Here is a 16,169-nt window from a genome sequence, read left to right as displayed (position 1 = left end):
TGTGTGTGTGTGTGTGTGTGTGTGTGTGTGTGTGTGTGTGTGTGTGTGTGTGTGTGTGTGGAGGTCCTCGGGGGTTGTGAGAATTTGCTGAGATTTGTGGCCAAAACCATGAAGTCTTTATTTTGTGCCTCACCCCAAACCAGGAGGTTGCTGCAAGAGTAGAATTAACAGAACTCGTGCTGCTGTCAGTATATTCTCTTTTTGGTACATTTTTGCGATCGTATTTAAGATCGTACAATTTGTCCCGGGGTATTGTGTGTATTGTGTAGCATTGGGATTTCAGTACTCCCTCGTCGATTTACATCACAAAAGCATGAGTTGATTTAATAAACTGTTTCTAGGACTTCCCTAAATGAGATCATTGGATTTTAATTATTTGCAGGGTTAGGCTGTGCCTTGGCATCGAACTTGTATAATTTTATGGTATCGCCCAATTCCAGTGATACTGCCATGTATCAGAACATCCTGTGGTTTTTTAATAGTGAATGTTCCGTGAGATTTTATTTTTCGTTGAAAGTATATGACCTTTCCCTTAACGCAGTACATAACAACTAAAAAAAATGTTTTAAGGAAATAATCTGCATTAGAAAGTTTGGTGTAAAATGAGGTATCCCTATTAGTCATAGCCAGCCAGTGAGGTAACTCGAATAAACCCGACACATATGAGGGCGGCCTTGTCTGTCTTTCTGCTTACGTAAGATTAAAGCGAAGGCCCTCAACATTCCCCAGCTGTGAAATGTCTGTGATGTGTGATAGTGGGAGAGATTTAATGGCACCGCCCAGGCCGCTGTGCGCCGTATCCTGGCCTGTCCTCACATTCTGTGGTGGGCATGCAGCGGTTAATTAGCCTGCTCGCCTCCTGATACCCTGCTTAAGAAAAGGAGTGGGAAAACCACACGTAATTATAGTGTGATGGCTATGTTGTTGTTCTCCAGTGTGGGTAACTTTACCTCCTGCTAAATGTATCTGGCACCGAGAATGCTCTCTCAGACACCATCTTAAAACACAATATCCGTGATGATTTCCATCAATGCTGCCCCTGTCTTGTACAGATGCAGGATTTGTGAATGTTTCGTTTGCAGCGAACAAATCTTTTGAATGACACATGAATCTGGAGCCACTGCTGGCAAGCGAGTTTATCTTCAACTCACCAACTAAAAATAATACAGAGGAGTACTGTGTACTAAGGACTACTATTCTGAGGACTAAATAAATGTCCAAGGCAAAAAAGGCCAAGGCATTTTGAATAGTTCATATTAAATGATGAAGAATTTACACTTTGCATTCCACCAAAATATAATTTCTATGAATGAACGAAAAACTGAACGACTCATCAAATGCCGAATCTCATAGAAGAGTCGAACCTTTCACCACTACTGTCTTATTTAATAGTGTAATTTCGAGAAATCCTCTGACACTTTATTTGGAAATTTTCATTTTGAATGTAATGGCACACAATTTACAAAGTCTTTGTAGACTTTTGACACACAATTATTATTATTATTATTATTATTTATTTATTTTTTTTTTATTATTATTATTATTTTTTTTTTAAGAACATCTGTTGCTTTTGGCATGGTCTCATTTGCAGTGGCCTCAGACGGGAGGCAGTCAGAGGTGTGTGGTTGATTAAAATGTCCCCCTGGAGATTATTGAGTGGGCATACTTAGCGCTTATGAGGTCAAGAGAGCGAAAGCTAAGCCCAATAATCTTTAATTCCCTCTCAGCTAGACTTAACTTGGCACTTAGTGCACAGAGCCACTGTTATTTTTCAATGGCTTCACCAAAGAACCCCAAAATATTTTCTTTTAAAATATATAAGGAGTATTTAAGCAAAATGGAAAATTATGCAGATACAAATAAGCACTTAATGCAGATGGAGTTTATGTGATGTTCCCACTGAGAGGCTCCACCCAGCCTTTTACGATAATGCGTTTAATGGCCAATGAGGACACAAAGCTTTGGCTTCTTTTTCGGCAGTTTATGGGAAGTAAGTCAATGGGTAAACAAACCATCCAGCTGATCACTTAAAAGCAGTTATTCCCTGTCTGGGGTGCCACGCCTCCAAAGTCGGTCGCCAGAGATCGCATCATCAACATTCAACCCCTGAACATTTTCCTGACCATTGCTTAAATTTCCTTCCTTTTTTGGAGGAAGATTTCCTTTCAGGTCGTTTTAAAGCAACACCATGTAGCTTTTGTTTAACCTTAAAATAACAGCTTTAGAATAATTTTGACGGTAAACAGACTTATTAACCTATTAGTAATCTATTTCACTGTATGGGCGCCAAATACCAAAAGTTACATACTGTGGTGCTGCTTGAACAAGACTAAAAGTCGTTCACCCAGTTTGCCGCCCAGGTCCTTGGTCAGAAATCCAGTCAGTGTTGCAAATAGTTATTGCAATAACAAGCCGGTCAGCCATCCATTCTTCATGCCAATACGATCATCCCGTCAGTCCTTCAATCAGCTAGAAAGCCTGTCTATATACAGTACCAATCTACCAGAAAACAGCTGTAAACAGCAAGTATGTCAGTAAGACGTACAGCCGGTCGGTTATTTCACCAGTCACTCTGTTGGGGCTTTTTTAGTGTTCCATTTAGCTTCCTGGGCAGCTAGAAAGTTGAAGTTTGACCTCCTTTCCAGAAAATCTGAAGGAGGGAAGAGAGAGAGAGGGAGAGAGCGAGAGAGAGGGAGAGGGAAAAGAGGGAGGAGGGGAAGTAAACGTCCTGCTGGGGAGAACGGCCAACATTCCTACATCACTTCCTCCTCTCCCATCTGGCAATGATCGGGGCGGGTGGAAAGACAAGCGAGGGGAGAGAGGAAAAGATGGGATCTAGCCGGCTAGCTAGCCTCTCCTAGCACGCATTCCCCGGGACAGAGATAGAAACGTCACGCTGAAAAGGGGAATCGAGGCAAGAGGCAAGGCAAAAATAAGCTTTTGATCTGTCTGTCTTTCCTTCTGCCGCCGCGTCTCCTCTTTATCCTCCTCCTTATTCCAACTCCTTCTCTCGTCCGTCCCATGCTCCATCATTCCCACGCGTCGAAACCCCTTTCTGTATTTTTTTTCTTGTGCTCGTCGCGTCACCATTGGAAAGCCGAACGACCCCGCTTCCCCGACCAGGGACAACAAACTGTGGAATGGAAAATAAAATTTGCCCTTCTCCTTTTCCCTCCTCTCAGGATGGCCTCGTAGTGCGGAGCTGTCAGGAGTCTTGCAGCAGTGAAGTACCTGAGGTCTGTACCATTCTTATTCTTATTTAAACCAGCTCACTGGGTTCAGCTTGCCTGACAAGTCAGTCTTCTACAAAAGTGTCTACATCACCCACAAGATTGAATATAGCAAGTGTTGGCATCAGATATCACAAAGGTTGTTTTGTTTTTTTACCAAACTCATAATAAACCAAAACTATCAAAAGACATACCAAAACTATTGAGAGTACTTTGCTTTGTCTTCAATTGTTCATTTTGATATTCTATCTTAACTGCCACGCCAGCAACAGTTTAAGGTAAAGTACATGGATTATGGACTTTTATAGGCAGGGAACCGCAGGACCTTTTTCGAGGGGGTTGGGGGGCAAATCGCACGAGCCACTAGGTTAAGCTGCTCCCCATAATTAAGTGCGCTCTTGCTGTTATGCCTACGCTTATAGCGAAGGTTATTGTCGCACTACTCCTCCCACAGTTTCCGAGCCACACAGAGGCAAAATATATCAAAACGACCGACCCAATCAGCTATCACTTGCCAAAACTTTGGCCAAGACGTTTCCTATGGGGAAAGGACATGTGCTTGTCGTTGAAGCACATGTCCTACAGAGCCCCGCCTTCCGGTAGCTGTGTCAACTGTGCAATTTTGTATTTGAAAAGTCACATATTGTCACATAAACATTATACCTTGAGAAAAAAAAAAAGCAAGACGGGGGTACAGCTTCCTCCTCATTATTTCCTCTGTGTGGTAGGTTCATATCCGAGGCGGCAGCAAAGATGAGCGTGACCTCGTGGTTCCTGGTGAGCAGCGGGGGCACGCGCCACCGCCTCCCGCGGGAGATGATTTTCGTCGGCCGGGACGACTGCGAGCTCATGCTGCAGGTGAGGACTCCATTTGTATAAAAACCTGAAATTACCTCAACCCATTTCTCTGGGTCATCTGATGGTGGTGATGCCCTGGGGTATCATCACTTTTTTACCCTTGTGAGACAAGTAGCATACTGTAATATCATTTCTGATACATGTTGGGAAATCCCAGCCAAGAAACAAAGAACCTATGCCAGTGTTGTTTTTGCTTGTGGTTACCAGGGCTCGACAGTAACGGTTGCCCTCTGCAACCAGATTGTGTCAATTGGCAACAATTTTGTGGCCTCTGGTAGCAAAGTTATTATAGTCAGAGATGCAAACAACTCACTTTTCGGTAAATGTTGATTTCTTCACGTCAGTTTGTGTGACTTGTATGAATCGTCCAAACTGGTCCATTTTAGCATTTCTTTTTCTTTTATATCCGTCCGAGAGAACGACGCCATCCGCGATCAATTAACCAGCGGACTCGTTCTCCCCTCTGGTTGAAAACTAGACTAAAAGTTAAAACTAAGGGTGAAAAAACATTTGAGTTATAACTAGACAGAAAACGAACTGAAACGATATTGCGTACTTATAAAACAAACTAAAACAAAATAAAAATATACAGGAAATGTCTTAGTTTTAGTCATTTTTCTAGTCGGTTTGGACAAATTTGTCAGCATATAGCCGTTACAATTCAATAACCAGTCCTTATCTTTGTAGACAGTCAGCATTAATATTTAGCATGGCTCAGACCTCACCCGGTGGAGAGCTACTTTTAAAAGGAAAGATGCAGATGCAGTATCTTCATTACTCAAAATATAAGGTGACTAAAAATGGTAAGCATATTTTTCGGCAACTAAAAGCTGATGCCTGGTTGCCAGCCTGGCAGTCACTTTTAAAGTTAGTGTTGAAACTAAGTGTTACTTAGTTTAAATTGCAGGAGCTGTTCCATCTGAATGCAGATGGGGATTCAGATATTTTATCAGTAAAGGAAAAACAGTCTGTACAGAAGGATGAACTAAGCTCTCTGAAAAGAACTGTAATGAATGATAAAGGCGATGTAGAGAAGGGCCTGATTTCTGCTTCTCTTGTTTTTCGTGTCCCAAGTCCCCAGCTAGTATTATTGGATATTTTTGACATTCATTGAAAATTTATAATTTTGTTTGTGGAATTCAACAAGGGCTCCCAAATCCCAGTCCTAAACATTGTAGTTTCAAAAACATGTGGATGTCTGAGGAATAATAATAATAATAATAATAATAATAATAATAATAATAATAATAATAATAACAATAATGATAACTTCTGAAGCTTCTGGACATGTGAAACCATATAAACCATATATAACATGGTCTGTTACTTTATCATATATTTCATTATGTTATAGTTAGTAGTACAAGTTAAATACATTGAGTTGTAATTTAAACTGAAAAACCTTTGTGGTAACAGAGTTAAGATTGTATTTTTCAAGAGTCAACCTCACATTTTCCTATGGTCCATTACGTAAGCTAACAGTAGTCGAAGATGATGGGTTGCTTGTGTGTATTTATGTACGTCCCCCACTGCTCAAAGGGCTATTTATAGAAAGTGGGGCAGATACTAGGTGCGTTACATTTTATTTGACGGATTGGGGGTGGGGCCGCGGGCAATAGTTGGTGGTCATGGCTGCGGCAGTCCCCATTTCGGCCCTCCAGTCCACGCTGAGTCACAACCATGGCTGGATAAAGCGCTTGTCTCGCTCAAGTCAACAAGATTTGTTTTAGCAATGGATCACATGACTAACACTTGTTATTCCATATGCATCTGCTAGATGTATTGTATTGCCCCCCTTTTCCCAGTGAATTACACTTATGAATTCGACAATTTACCACAATTATGGCTTTAAACATTGTGAAATAAATATACAAATGCTTCCATTTACCTTCCCAAGCTGTCTGTATAGTTATATCGGGTTTTAATGCATTAGTATGTACAGCAGATTTAGAGCATAAGCCCTTTGGGCGAGCGATGAACAAAATGGAAACGTATTGGCTCATGAAAGTGGCTCCTGGCTGGCAATTTTGTGTCAGTGAGGGTTTCCCAGAAAGGAATTATACTGTATTGAAATGTTAGCACGAGAACAGTCCTTGTTTCAGTTGGATGAGCAGCTGGCCCCTCTAGATCCCTGCTCAAACCTCTCCTACGAGTTTATTTACACTAAATGTAATGTCCGTCCTTTCACAGAGACTTTCACATGAGGAGTAAAAGGTTTATTAACTGGAGCATGTGGAGTTGCACAGGATCTGTTTTACCACCAAAATACTTCCTCTCATGTGTCTGTGACAACCTGTGGTTCTGCCTTTGGAGTACGCCTATGTATATGTTGAGGCACTCGCACATACGTGTGACACGGTGCATGTTCCTCTCACTGGGTCCCACTTATTGAGTGGGACCCAGTGAGAGGGAAACCGGCTCGGAAGGGGAGGGTGTCGGCCATGTGACGCTGCTCTCCGGCCACGGTCTCATCACATGGCCACGATGTGTGCTGCTTCTTCAGTCACGTCAACAAATAAAAGGTTGATCAGTCGCGTCAACAAATAAAAGGTTTATCAGACTTAAAATAGGTTCCGTAGGCAGACAAGTTGAGACAATCGCTTTAGTGCTCTCGCGCTTTGGGAACGGTTTCACGCTGATGTCACACAATCTGCTTGTTTTTTCTATAAAGGCAGAATAGTTTGAATTAAATGGTACTGTTTTATCAAACTCATTTGTTCGTTCCTATTGTTATCGGGCATTAAATTGCTTTTGTTTGAGTCTCAGAAGAAAGGGAGTAAATGTAAGTGAAATGTAAATTTAAACATTCTTGGACTTAATATGGTGATGTCTTCATTATGGGATGTACGCATCAGCTTCCGACTTTACTCCCTGCAGCTTTTCTGCCCCTCTGATTCATATCCCCTGTCCCATGTCTCATCTACTGTGTGTGTGTGTGTGTGTGTGTGTGTGTGTGTGTGTGTGTGTGTGTGTGTGTGTGTGTGTGTGTGTGTGTGTGTGTGTGTGTCTGTGTGTCTGTGTGTGTCTGTGTGTGGGGGTGTGTGGCTGTGTCCTGTGGGCCGAGTCATCCCAATCACTTCTCTTTACCTTCCTTCTCCTTTTTGCCTCTCTCTCCAGCTCCCTCCATTCCCTCTCCTGCTCTTGTTAAAAAGAGCGTATATTTCTCATTCTTGATATTCGGAACAAATAATTTAACGACAGAAGGACGTTCGACCGTCGAAAAATTGTACCTGCCGTCTGTGACTTAACCCATTGGTTTCCGAAGAGGTTATTTGAAGCCTCGTTTTTGGGTTTTATGCTCGCCGCCATCTTGGCAGGAAAGAGAACTTTCTAAATTTGGGCAGCCAAATTTGGAGTCAAACCACCCGACAGTCGGAGGAAGGAAGAAACAGACCGTTATTATCCACTTTATGGAATAACATTTGCAATACCAAAACACCCACCAGAAGAAATAAGCTTTTTTATTTACTTGTATTTCTAGAGAGAAGTTTCTTCTTTTTCCATTGACTTCCATTCAGTCTGAGGTTTTCTGAAGCCATTAGCTGAACTGCCCTTTCAAGCACTTCTGCCAGCTGGTTGCTACTCAGATTCGGTCGATCTGGTTTCCAGTTAGAACTTACAATGTTATATTTCATATATAAAACTAAAGGCAGGTTTCTAATGAGAGTCCTCCACACAGAGAAAATAGTGCAGCAGTGTTCAGCAGGTTAGATCCGATCTCTTACTGCTCTGATCAAATTTCTTTTACAAGCTCCCTATTAAATAACAAGGAGACCTGCCCAGATTAAATCCACACTACAGTATGTTCAAAATCCGTATCAGAAATTTCAAATCCTGTCTGCCTCAGCACATGGATCTCAATCTAAGATCATTTCACACGTCAATGAATAGCTCTTTTGATTTGATTTGCTCAAGTCCAGTGCTTGTCTCTATTTGTGATACGTGACTCTACAGTACTGGTGAATTTTCTTTGAAGAAGATATTCCACTGCTAAACTCTTTGGCACTTTAAATAGATGTGCTGTTTTTGCAGAATGGACCTGTGATTATATTTTACCCGCATGGTCATTACATATGGTCAGAAATAAGGATTTAGTAATTCCTTTTTTTTTTTTTTTTTTTTTTCATAATTTCACCATCCAGACAGACATCGGGAGACAACTGAGGCTTTTAAATATGTTAGGAATCCTTCTTTTGTGCCCCTGACTTTCAGCCTCCATGAAGGTTGTCGGGTCTTGGAAATAGCTGAGAGGCTCACATCTGGAGAGCACAGAAAATCAATACGTTTACCTCCAGTCCCTCTGTGGCCCTATGACCTGCGCAGTGTGTGTGTGTGTGTGTGTGTGTGTGTGTGTGTGTGTGTGTGTGTGTGTGTGTGTGTGTGTGTGTGTGTGTGTGTGTGTGTGTGTGTGTTTGTGTGTGTTTCTTTTATTTTCTTTGTGTCTTTGTGTCTGCAACTCTGTGTATCTTGGCCTGTGGACTCAGAGGTGTGTGTGTGTGTGTGTGTGTGTGTGTGTGTGTGTGTGTGTGTGTGTGTGTGTGTGTGTGTGTGTGTGTGTGTGTGTGTGTGTGTGTGTGTCTGTGTGTGTGTGTCTGTGTGTGTGTGTGTGTGTGTGTGCGTGTGCGTGTGTGCGTGTGCACGCGCGTGCGTGTGTGTGTGTGCGGTATCGGAGCACTAATTTAAACGCCGCTATTCAGTAAGCTGATATCCTGCAGCCACATTTTTATGATTATAGTTAGAGCACCACATTGCAATTTACTGTTCAGAATGCATTCCAGAAATAATCGACTCATAGCAACATAAAGGCCTGACGTGGCACAAATCGCTCCAACTGTTATTCCGTGTGCTGAGGTCAAGCCTGCACTGCTATAACGCTCTACCTAGCACCACATACAATACATCCACTACATATGAACACACAGCGCACATATATTTTGTTTTGAAATTCTTCAAGAGTTTCTGATCTATTATTTCCGTCTTGTTTGTTGTGTGTTTGTTTGTCTCTGTTTGCAGTCCCGCAGCGTGGACAAACAACATGCGGTCATCAACTACGAGGCCAGCACCGACGAACACAAAGTCAAGGACCTGGGCAGCCTGAATGGGGTGAGTGGAATAAAAAATAAAGAGAGTGCAAGGACGGGGGGGGGATGGAGGACATTTTGCTGGTGATCACGTGCAAGCGGTGGAAAGATAGGTTTAGTAGGGTAAAAGGAGGGGTAGCAGGGAGAGGCCGGCGTGGAGAATGAGATGGGGGCACATGAGGAAGAAAAACCTACAGAGACGGGAAAGCAACAAAGAGGTCTGAGCGAGGGATGGATGACCCTCATGAAAATGAAGGTTAGATGTGAGCATGTACATCTGGTGGTCAATAGGACTTCCTCCTTTCCCCGTCGCCAATCGATCTCCTTGTTAATAAAGATTTGTATCGCGGCTGAGCTTGACCTGAATCTTTTGAGCGACCGCTCAGACATGCGCTGAATTGATCCTTATAGATTGTTTGCGTTTCTGTATAATGTGGCCGGACATCCATCTAAATTGATGGAGAACACCATGACGACGGTGTCATTAAAAACTAACGGCCTTGTTCACAACACACCCGGTTTGTACTGACAAAGGATCCAAAAAGAGTTAAATATGACAGACATGACAAATGACAAATATGTCATTTTCAGAATATCCATCATATTCAGCTGTCTTAAGCCTTGTTTATACTCCAAAACGGACAGCGGACGCGGTTCTGTACGTACTACATTGGGTGAAAAATGTGTAAATGTGAAGGTTTATGTTTAAGTGACGATTGTGGAATTATTTTCTGGCGTACTCTTCTTTTCTGTTGTGTTTTTATGGTGTTCTGTTGTTTGTATACGGTTTAAAAAACCTGCCAAAGAACGTCATGTGTAGTCAGCGCGCTCGTAGGCGCTTTCCATCCTCCTCGGACGTGAGCAGCTGACGGAATGCGCGCCGCGCGGACCCTCCCGGCTACACGGACGCGGAGAGCATAAATTGGCCGTTAGCCACCTCAGGATGGCTGCCCGAGCACATGGTCTGAGTCATGAGACAGTAGTGACATCGATGGCTCAGTGATAGCATACTAGTTCTCCTGGTGCTTTTGAAATGGATCCTTTTGGAAAGAAAAAAGGGAATCTGTTTTTATACCAGAAGAATCAGGAAGGGAAGTATCTACTAGTTGGATCATTGCCACACGAGGGTTCTGCCCCTTTGCAACTACAGTATTCCTCCCTTGTCCAACAAACAGAACATTCTTTCAACCATGGAAAGTCAGCCCTTGTTTTGACTATGGGTTTTATTGATTTATCATATTTGTGACATTTATGCACCTTTCAAATAAAGCACTGCTCGCGTGGTGCACCTTCATTGCCCTCGCTCGTGTCTTTGATGGAGAGAAGTCCAGCTGGGAGGGACGCCGCGCTCTGGCTGCCACGTGGGATGAGTCACGCGTTTTTGCATCAGCTTTAGCGGTTGGCGCTCGATCGTAGCCCACTGGCCTGGATATATGTCCCACATCCTCTGCAGGACTCAGACAGGAAGCCAGGCTCACAGCCACTTCCTGTTGTGTCATGAGGCACCAGCTCCGAGGTCCTCCTCCTGGAAGCCGTCTCCAGCTGAGTCAGTGGATGTAGAGACATTTTTCCACTTTGGTGTTAAACAGGGTAACGAGGTGCTCTGTTTGCAGTTCCAGAGGAGACATTTTACCGCTTTGACCTTGTTATCGAGCTGGTGTGATTTTATTTCACTATACAAAACAAAAAAAAAGTTCTGTCACGACAGCGCCGTGCGCCGTGATTGAATTTCCCACTGCAGTCTAGAGAAACCTGATATGCCTCAGTGCTGCTGGGTCAAAGGGAGGGTGAAGGAGAGAGGAGTGGGCGTGGGAGAAAGAGAGAGAGATGCTTCTGCAGGGGGGTAGAGGAATGAGCAAGGGAGGAGTAGTAGGGAGGGAGGGAGAGCAAGAGAGAGAGAGAGAGAGTTGACTGTCAGCGGCTAATATCTAGACGGCCTAACAAGAATTATATTTTTTTTTTGTTATATGTTGTGGAACTTTATTATACTATATTATACTGTATTAAGCTGGTTAAGTGTTTTCTCTGTTTGCCCCTGGACCCTGCAGACGTTTGTGAACGACGTCCGTATCCAGGAGCAGATGTACATCACACTGAAGCTCGAGGACAAGCTGAGGTTTGGATATGATATCCTTTGGTTTTGGACTGCTGAAGTAGAACTCAACATCCCATCGACATATTCAAGAGCAATGTCTTCATTGCAAAAAAAAACAACAACAACCTTTCATCCTCAAGATCCTCCACCGCGAATGCAACACAAATCACACAAAAAAAAAACGCATATCCACAGAAATGAGTAGATATACTGTATACATGCATATCGGAGATTTGTATGCATTTGTAGTGCTCTCAACGGTTTCATTATCAGTTGTGTGCTACGACGGAATGTCCTTGACTCACCTCACATACCAACCTTTTCACGGTGGTGAGGGGGGAGCTCACTGTGCCCGAGGAGGCTCTTAAGGTACGTGTGTACAGTACAATGACAAACATATGCACGCACACGCGCACACACACGTGCGCACACACACACACACACACACACACACACACACACACACACACACACACACACACACACACACACACACACACACACACACACACACACACACGCGCGCGCATACAAATCATCTGATCCACTGATCAATGTATAGAGCACCAGAGGACCCTTTGGATGCTCTCATTTTCTATTGGGAAGTAAAGAAAAGGAGTCTTATAAAACAATATACTGTATTTGCTTTGCTAGAGCAGATTATGTATTTCAGTGTCTAAATGTCAGTTATTTTATTATGTTTTTTGGCTCATGACTATTGAATTCTATGCGTCTTACTCCCATTATTTACTCCCTCTCATCCTAATACTCATATATTTATGTATATTTGGGTAAATGACAAAACTATATAATGACAAAAGTATTTTAAAGGGGAGTTGCAAAAAGTATTGAGATACATGCATTTATAGTTTTATTTTTATTTTGTAAAGAATATGTATTTTTTAATTTGTGTACTGTTTGCTTATTAATTTGAAAGATTTTTACATAATTTGTTAAAAATGTCAGGCGGTACAACCGTAAATAAAGCCTCGTAGCTCTTTTCACTGTCTGACATTTTTTGATTTTTAGGCCACAAAACTCGCAAAATGAGTGAACTTTTGAAAACAGTTTCAAATTGAGCGTATTTTATGGAGATTTCTTCTGTTTTGTGTCTTCTTCTCTAGTTTATTTGAATGATAATTGATTCAGACATGAAAATGTCATTGACCCATTTATTTATAATTTTTTATTTATAGTACCAAACATTTATAAGACCGATGAGTCAAATTGGTTGTATGCAAATACACTTGATGAAATATATACTAAATAATGAATGATAATAAATAAAATAATCAACTTTGACTCCTCTTCTGTAAATCTCCTCGTAGCATGAAAAGTTTACCAGTGGTCTGCAACTCAGTAAGAAGCCCTTGCCCGGAGAACCCACCTCCACCACCACCACCACCACCAATACCAAGTCTCCCACCAGGACCCCGTCTAGAACCCCAAAGTCCCCGGGTGGGGGGCGCCTGCGACCGGGGGCGGCAGACGGAGTCAACCCCCCCACGGAGTCTTTGGTTAAAGCAGCCGATGGTCACAGAGCAGAGGAGAAGATGGCAGGTGAGAGAGAGAGAGAGAGAAAATATTGCGAGAGAGAGCGGTCACAAGTATCTGCTGATTTGAAGGTCTGATCCTATCATTTTATCGTACCAACCCCCACCCCCTGTGAACATTCAGAGTTGTCCAATCATGGAGCAGAACACATGTGACTGAAAGTAGAGCGGCCGCACAATAGGTTTTGTCATTTCCCCTTACAATAGACAGGGAGTTCTTTGGGCAGGTCCCGTGACGAATCCTGCAATGCACTCCTGATTCACATGCGTACAAAAAGCGTCCAAATCGAATCCTAAATCTGATCTTGTCTGAAGCCGGGGCCGCGTTGCATGACTTTTGGACGGAAACGTTGCGCAGCGCACATCTGACAACAGAGATTTGCAGGTTTTCTGTCACCTCTCCACACACGCACGTAACAACTGCTGTCTTTGAGGAGCGCAAATCTAGAGAGAGAACAGACGAATGGAGTTCTGTGGTACTCCAGCACTCGCGAGGTCCAAAATATCTCACGGTATTTTTTACATCAAAACAAACATGGACGCCGTACAGCTCGCTGCTGTGGTTGTTTGTGCGGCGACCTTGCATGGCTGACATTATACACTAATCAGACCTTCATGAGTCTGCCTCTATTCCACAATGGCTCCATTTCAGAAGTCCATACTGCCGCCGTGCAGGCGCAAAATCTCAAAAATTGCGCTGTTGAAAATTGCTGTTGCGATTAGGGGCTTCTGACGCACGCACACCAAAAGATTTCTGTAAAACCTCCCCTAATAAAATCGAAGGTGCTTGATTGAATCGGGAGCTGGCCGGTTGTGATCGTAAGGGGGCAGATTTGAGTCTTTAACTCACACGCACATATTGATGACAGCTGCGATTCCACAGCCCGACTACCCCGGACCACCCTGGGCGACCTCGACCCAGCTGGATTTCAAATCGTTCCCAAATCCCAAATCGGCCACGAAAATCACGTTATGTGACCTCAGCTTCATCTGGGAATAATGGTTTGATGTTCCTTTGGGATTTGGATGGGATCACAGGGGTTACGAGATGGCAGCCAGCGAGCCATGTGCTTTTGTTCAGTAAATGTAACTTTGCTACCCCTTAGCTGCCTTACTACGGAGCCTCGACCACAATTTGAACCCATAAAAATGTAAAAAAAAACTAAAAAAACAAACAAAAAAACCCCACGATAAAAACGTAGTCAGTCATAGTCTTAAAAAAGACATTCTACAAACAATAAAGTCCCATTTGGGATTTGGTGTCCAGCCTGTAGGGGGTGGACGTGCAGTATGTAGCCACAGGAGCACATGTTCTGTCCGTCACACCGCCCCAATCCACCCGGGCTCACAGATGAGTGACATCATTCCCAGGGCTGGGGTCCCTAGTGGGGTGGGGGGGTCCGGGCTAAGCTGCAGATGTTGAAACGGGGTCACGGAGCGCTGTCTGTTCAGTGCAGCTTTGCATCGCCGTTCACTGCGAGGCTTATTGGCTGACACGGCCAACACATGGTATTACATCCATAAGTCGTCCGCTGTTATTTCCCAGAGATAAAAAAATACAAAAAAAAAACCTCTCACTTATGTGCAGAGTCTTGCGAGCACTTCCAGAGCAGTGCTTCATCTGCTAGCCCCCAGTTCTCTCCTTAATGACACCCTGCCCACGGTCTTGCGGAGGTAATCGTATAGTGTCGCCGCCGTAATACCAGGACTTGCCCACATACACGATATCTTACAGTCCACAAATACATTCACTAGATAAGTATGGAAGGGGCTCTACTTAAAACACTCAAAATTTGACACAGTAGGTGTGTGAATATGAGAGGCACTTACACAAAAATGAATTACGTGGTAAAAGAAACGGGTATAGCTGGATAGTAATATTTCCTTTATCGAATTTATCGTGCAGTGCCAAAGTGGGTTTGACTGAAGGAAAAGAGGATTGGAGCAAGGGGAAGTTCTGCCAAAAGCTTGTATCAGCTCAGACCTCTGTGTCGTGCATAAGTGGGACAGAGGAGCAAAGGGAAAGTCCCTCTCAGTTCAGGCCATTTTGTGTGTGTGTGTGTGTGTGTGTGTGTGTGTGTGTGTGTGTGTGTGTGTGTGTGTGTGTGTGTGTGTGTGTGTGTGTGTGTGTGTGTGTGTGTGTGTGTGTGTGTGTGTGTGTTTTTCAGAAAGGGGGGCAGGGCAAAAGATAAGGGGAGCATGAAAAAACAGAAAGACTGTTTATTTACTGTGAGTGAGTGTGTGTGTGTGTGTGTGTGTGTGTGTGTGTGTGTGTGTGTGTGTGTGTGTGTGTGTGTGTGTGTGTGTGTGTGTGTGTGTGTGAGAGAGAGGGTCCCTCTTGGTGGCTAAAGTTCTATAAGTAGGTCAGTGGGGCCACTAATGCCAACCGAACCAGGGCTTCCAGTGAGGGAAATTAAAACATTTACACACATGCACACACTCTCACACACACTGTGTGTTTTGAGCAGCTGGGGTCAGTATGAGCCATCTTGAGATGACATTCAATGTAAACAGTATATCAAAATGTATACATCTGTAAATTATTATTTAGTAATGAATAATAAATGTCACCCAAGTGAAATTGTGTGTTTGTGTGTGTGTGTCTGTGTGTGTCTGTGTCTGTGTCTGTGTCTGTGTGTGTGTGTGTGTGTGTGTGTGTGTGTGTGTGTGTGTGTGTGTGTGTGTGTGTGTGTGTGTGTCTCTGTGTCTGTCCCAGGGGTTATTGCATCCATCCAGAGGGGGACCCCCTTATACGGCCAGCCGTCGTGGTGGGGGGACGGCGACGCCAGCGACGAGAACTCCTTCAAACAGGAAAGCAAAACGTCCAGCAAAAAACAGGACGGCTCCACGCCAGGTAGGAAGTGTTGCTATGAGCCCTAACCGCATTACCCCACATCTCTAGGGATACAATAGATGCTTCACAGTTTTAAAATGGAAACTCAATGACTGTCCCCATGGGACAGACGGACAAAAAATAAAAAATAAAATAAATGCGATCGATCACACAAAGCTTTCAGCAGAGCAACAAAGAATGATATGCTTTGCATTATGTGGTGGGACTTATAAAATACAGGGCACCGGGCAGGGAAAGCTCAGCGTTGAAAGTGGAAATCCGCAAGATTATGTTGTTCACAAAACTCCATTTTTGATTCTTTCTTTAGCCTTCACTTTTTTATAAACAGCCATCCAATGTATTTGTCACTTTTTTTTTACGGCTGTTGTAACACATTTTAACACAAGAGAGGGCAGGCAGATGTGTTAGACTCAGACCATGTTACATTAGCCAGGATATTGACAAAATAAAGATTGGCAGTCGGCCGACAGCCTGTAAATGACTTGTTACTTTGGAAAT

At 43.4% G+C, this 16,169-nt stretch overlaps 1 protein-coding gene across 3 annotated transcripts in view; it reads left to right on the top strand.

Moving 5' to 3' along the window:
• Positions 1-2,791: 2,791 nt before the first annotated feature.
• cep170aa (centrosomal protein 170Aa) overlaps positions 2,792-16,169 on the top strand; it is a 36,162-nt gene continuing 22,784 nt past the window's right edge. For all 3 annotated transcript variants that reach the window (XM_080016569.1, XM_080016570.1, XM_080016568.1), the window contains exons 1-8: positions 2,792-2,921; positions 3,183-3,236; positions 3,959-4,088; positions 9,102-9,191; positions 11,218-11,299; positions 11,578-11,633; positions 12,593-12,824; positions 15,534-15,671. In XM_080016569.1, the coding sequence (XP_079872695.1) occupies positions 3,984-4,088; positions 9,102-9,191; positions 11,218-11,299; positions 11,578-11,633; positions 12,593-12,824; positions 15,534-15,671 (703 nt within the window). In that variant the 5' untranslated portion in view covers positions 2,792-2,921; positions 3,183-3,236; positions 3,959-3,983. The remainder of the gene's footprint in view (positions 2,922-3,182; positions 3,237-3,958; positions 4,089-9,101; positions 9,192-11,217; positions 11,300-11,577; positions 11,634-12,592; positions 12,825-15,533; positions 15,672-16,169) is intronic.

This window comes from Zeus faber (genome assembly GCF_960531495.2).
Source record: "Zeus faber genome assembly, chromosome: 16".
Taxonomy (NCBI): Eukaryota; Metazoa; Chordata; class Actinopteri; order Zeiformes; family Zeidae; genus Zeus; species Zeus faber.
This window is presented reverse-complemented; position numbering and strand designations above follow the sequence as displayed.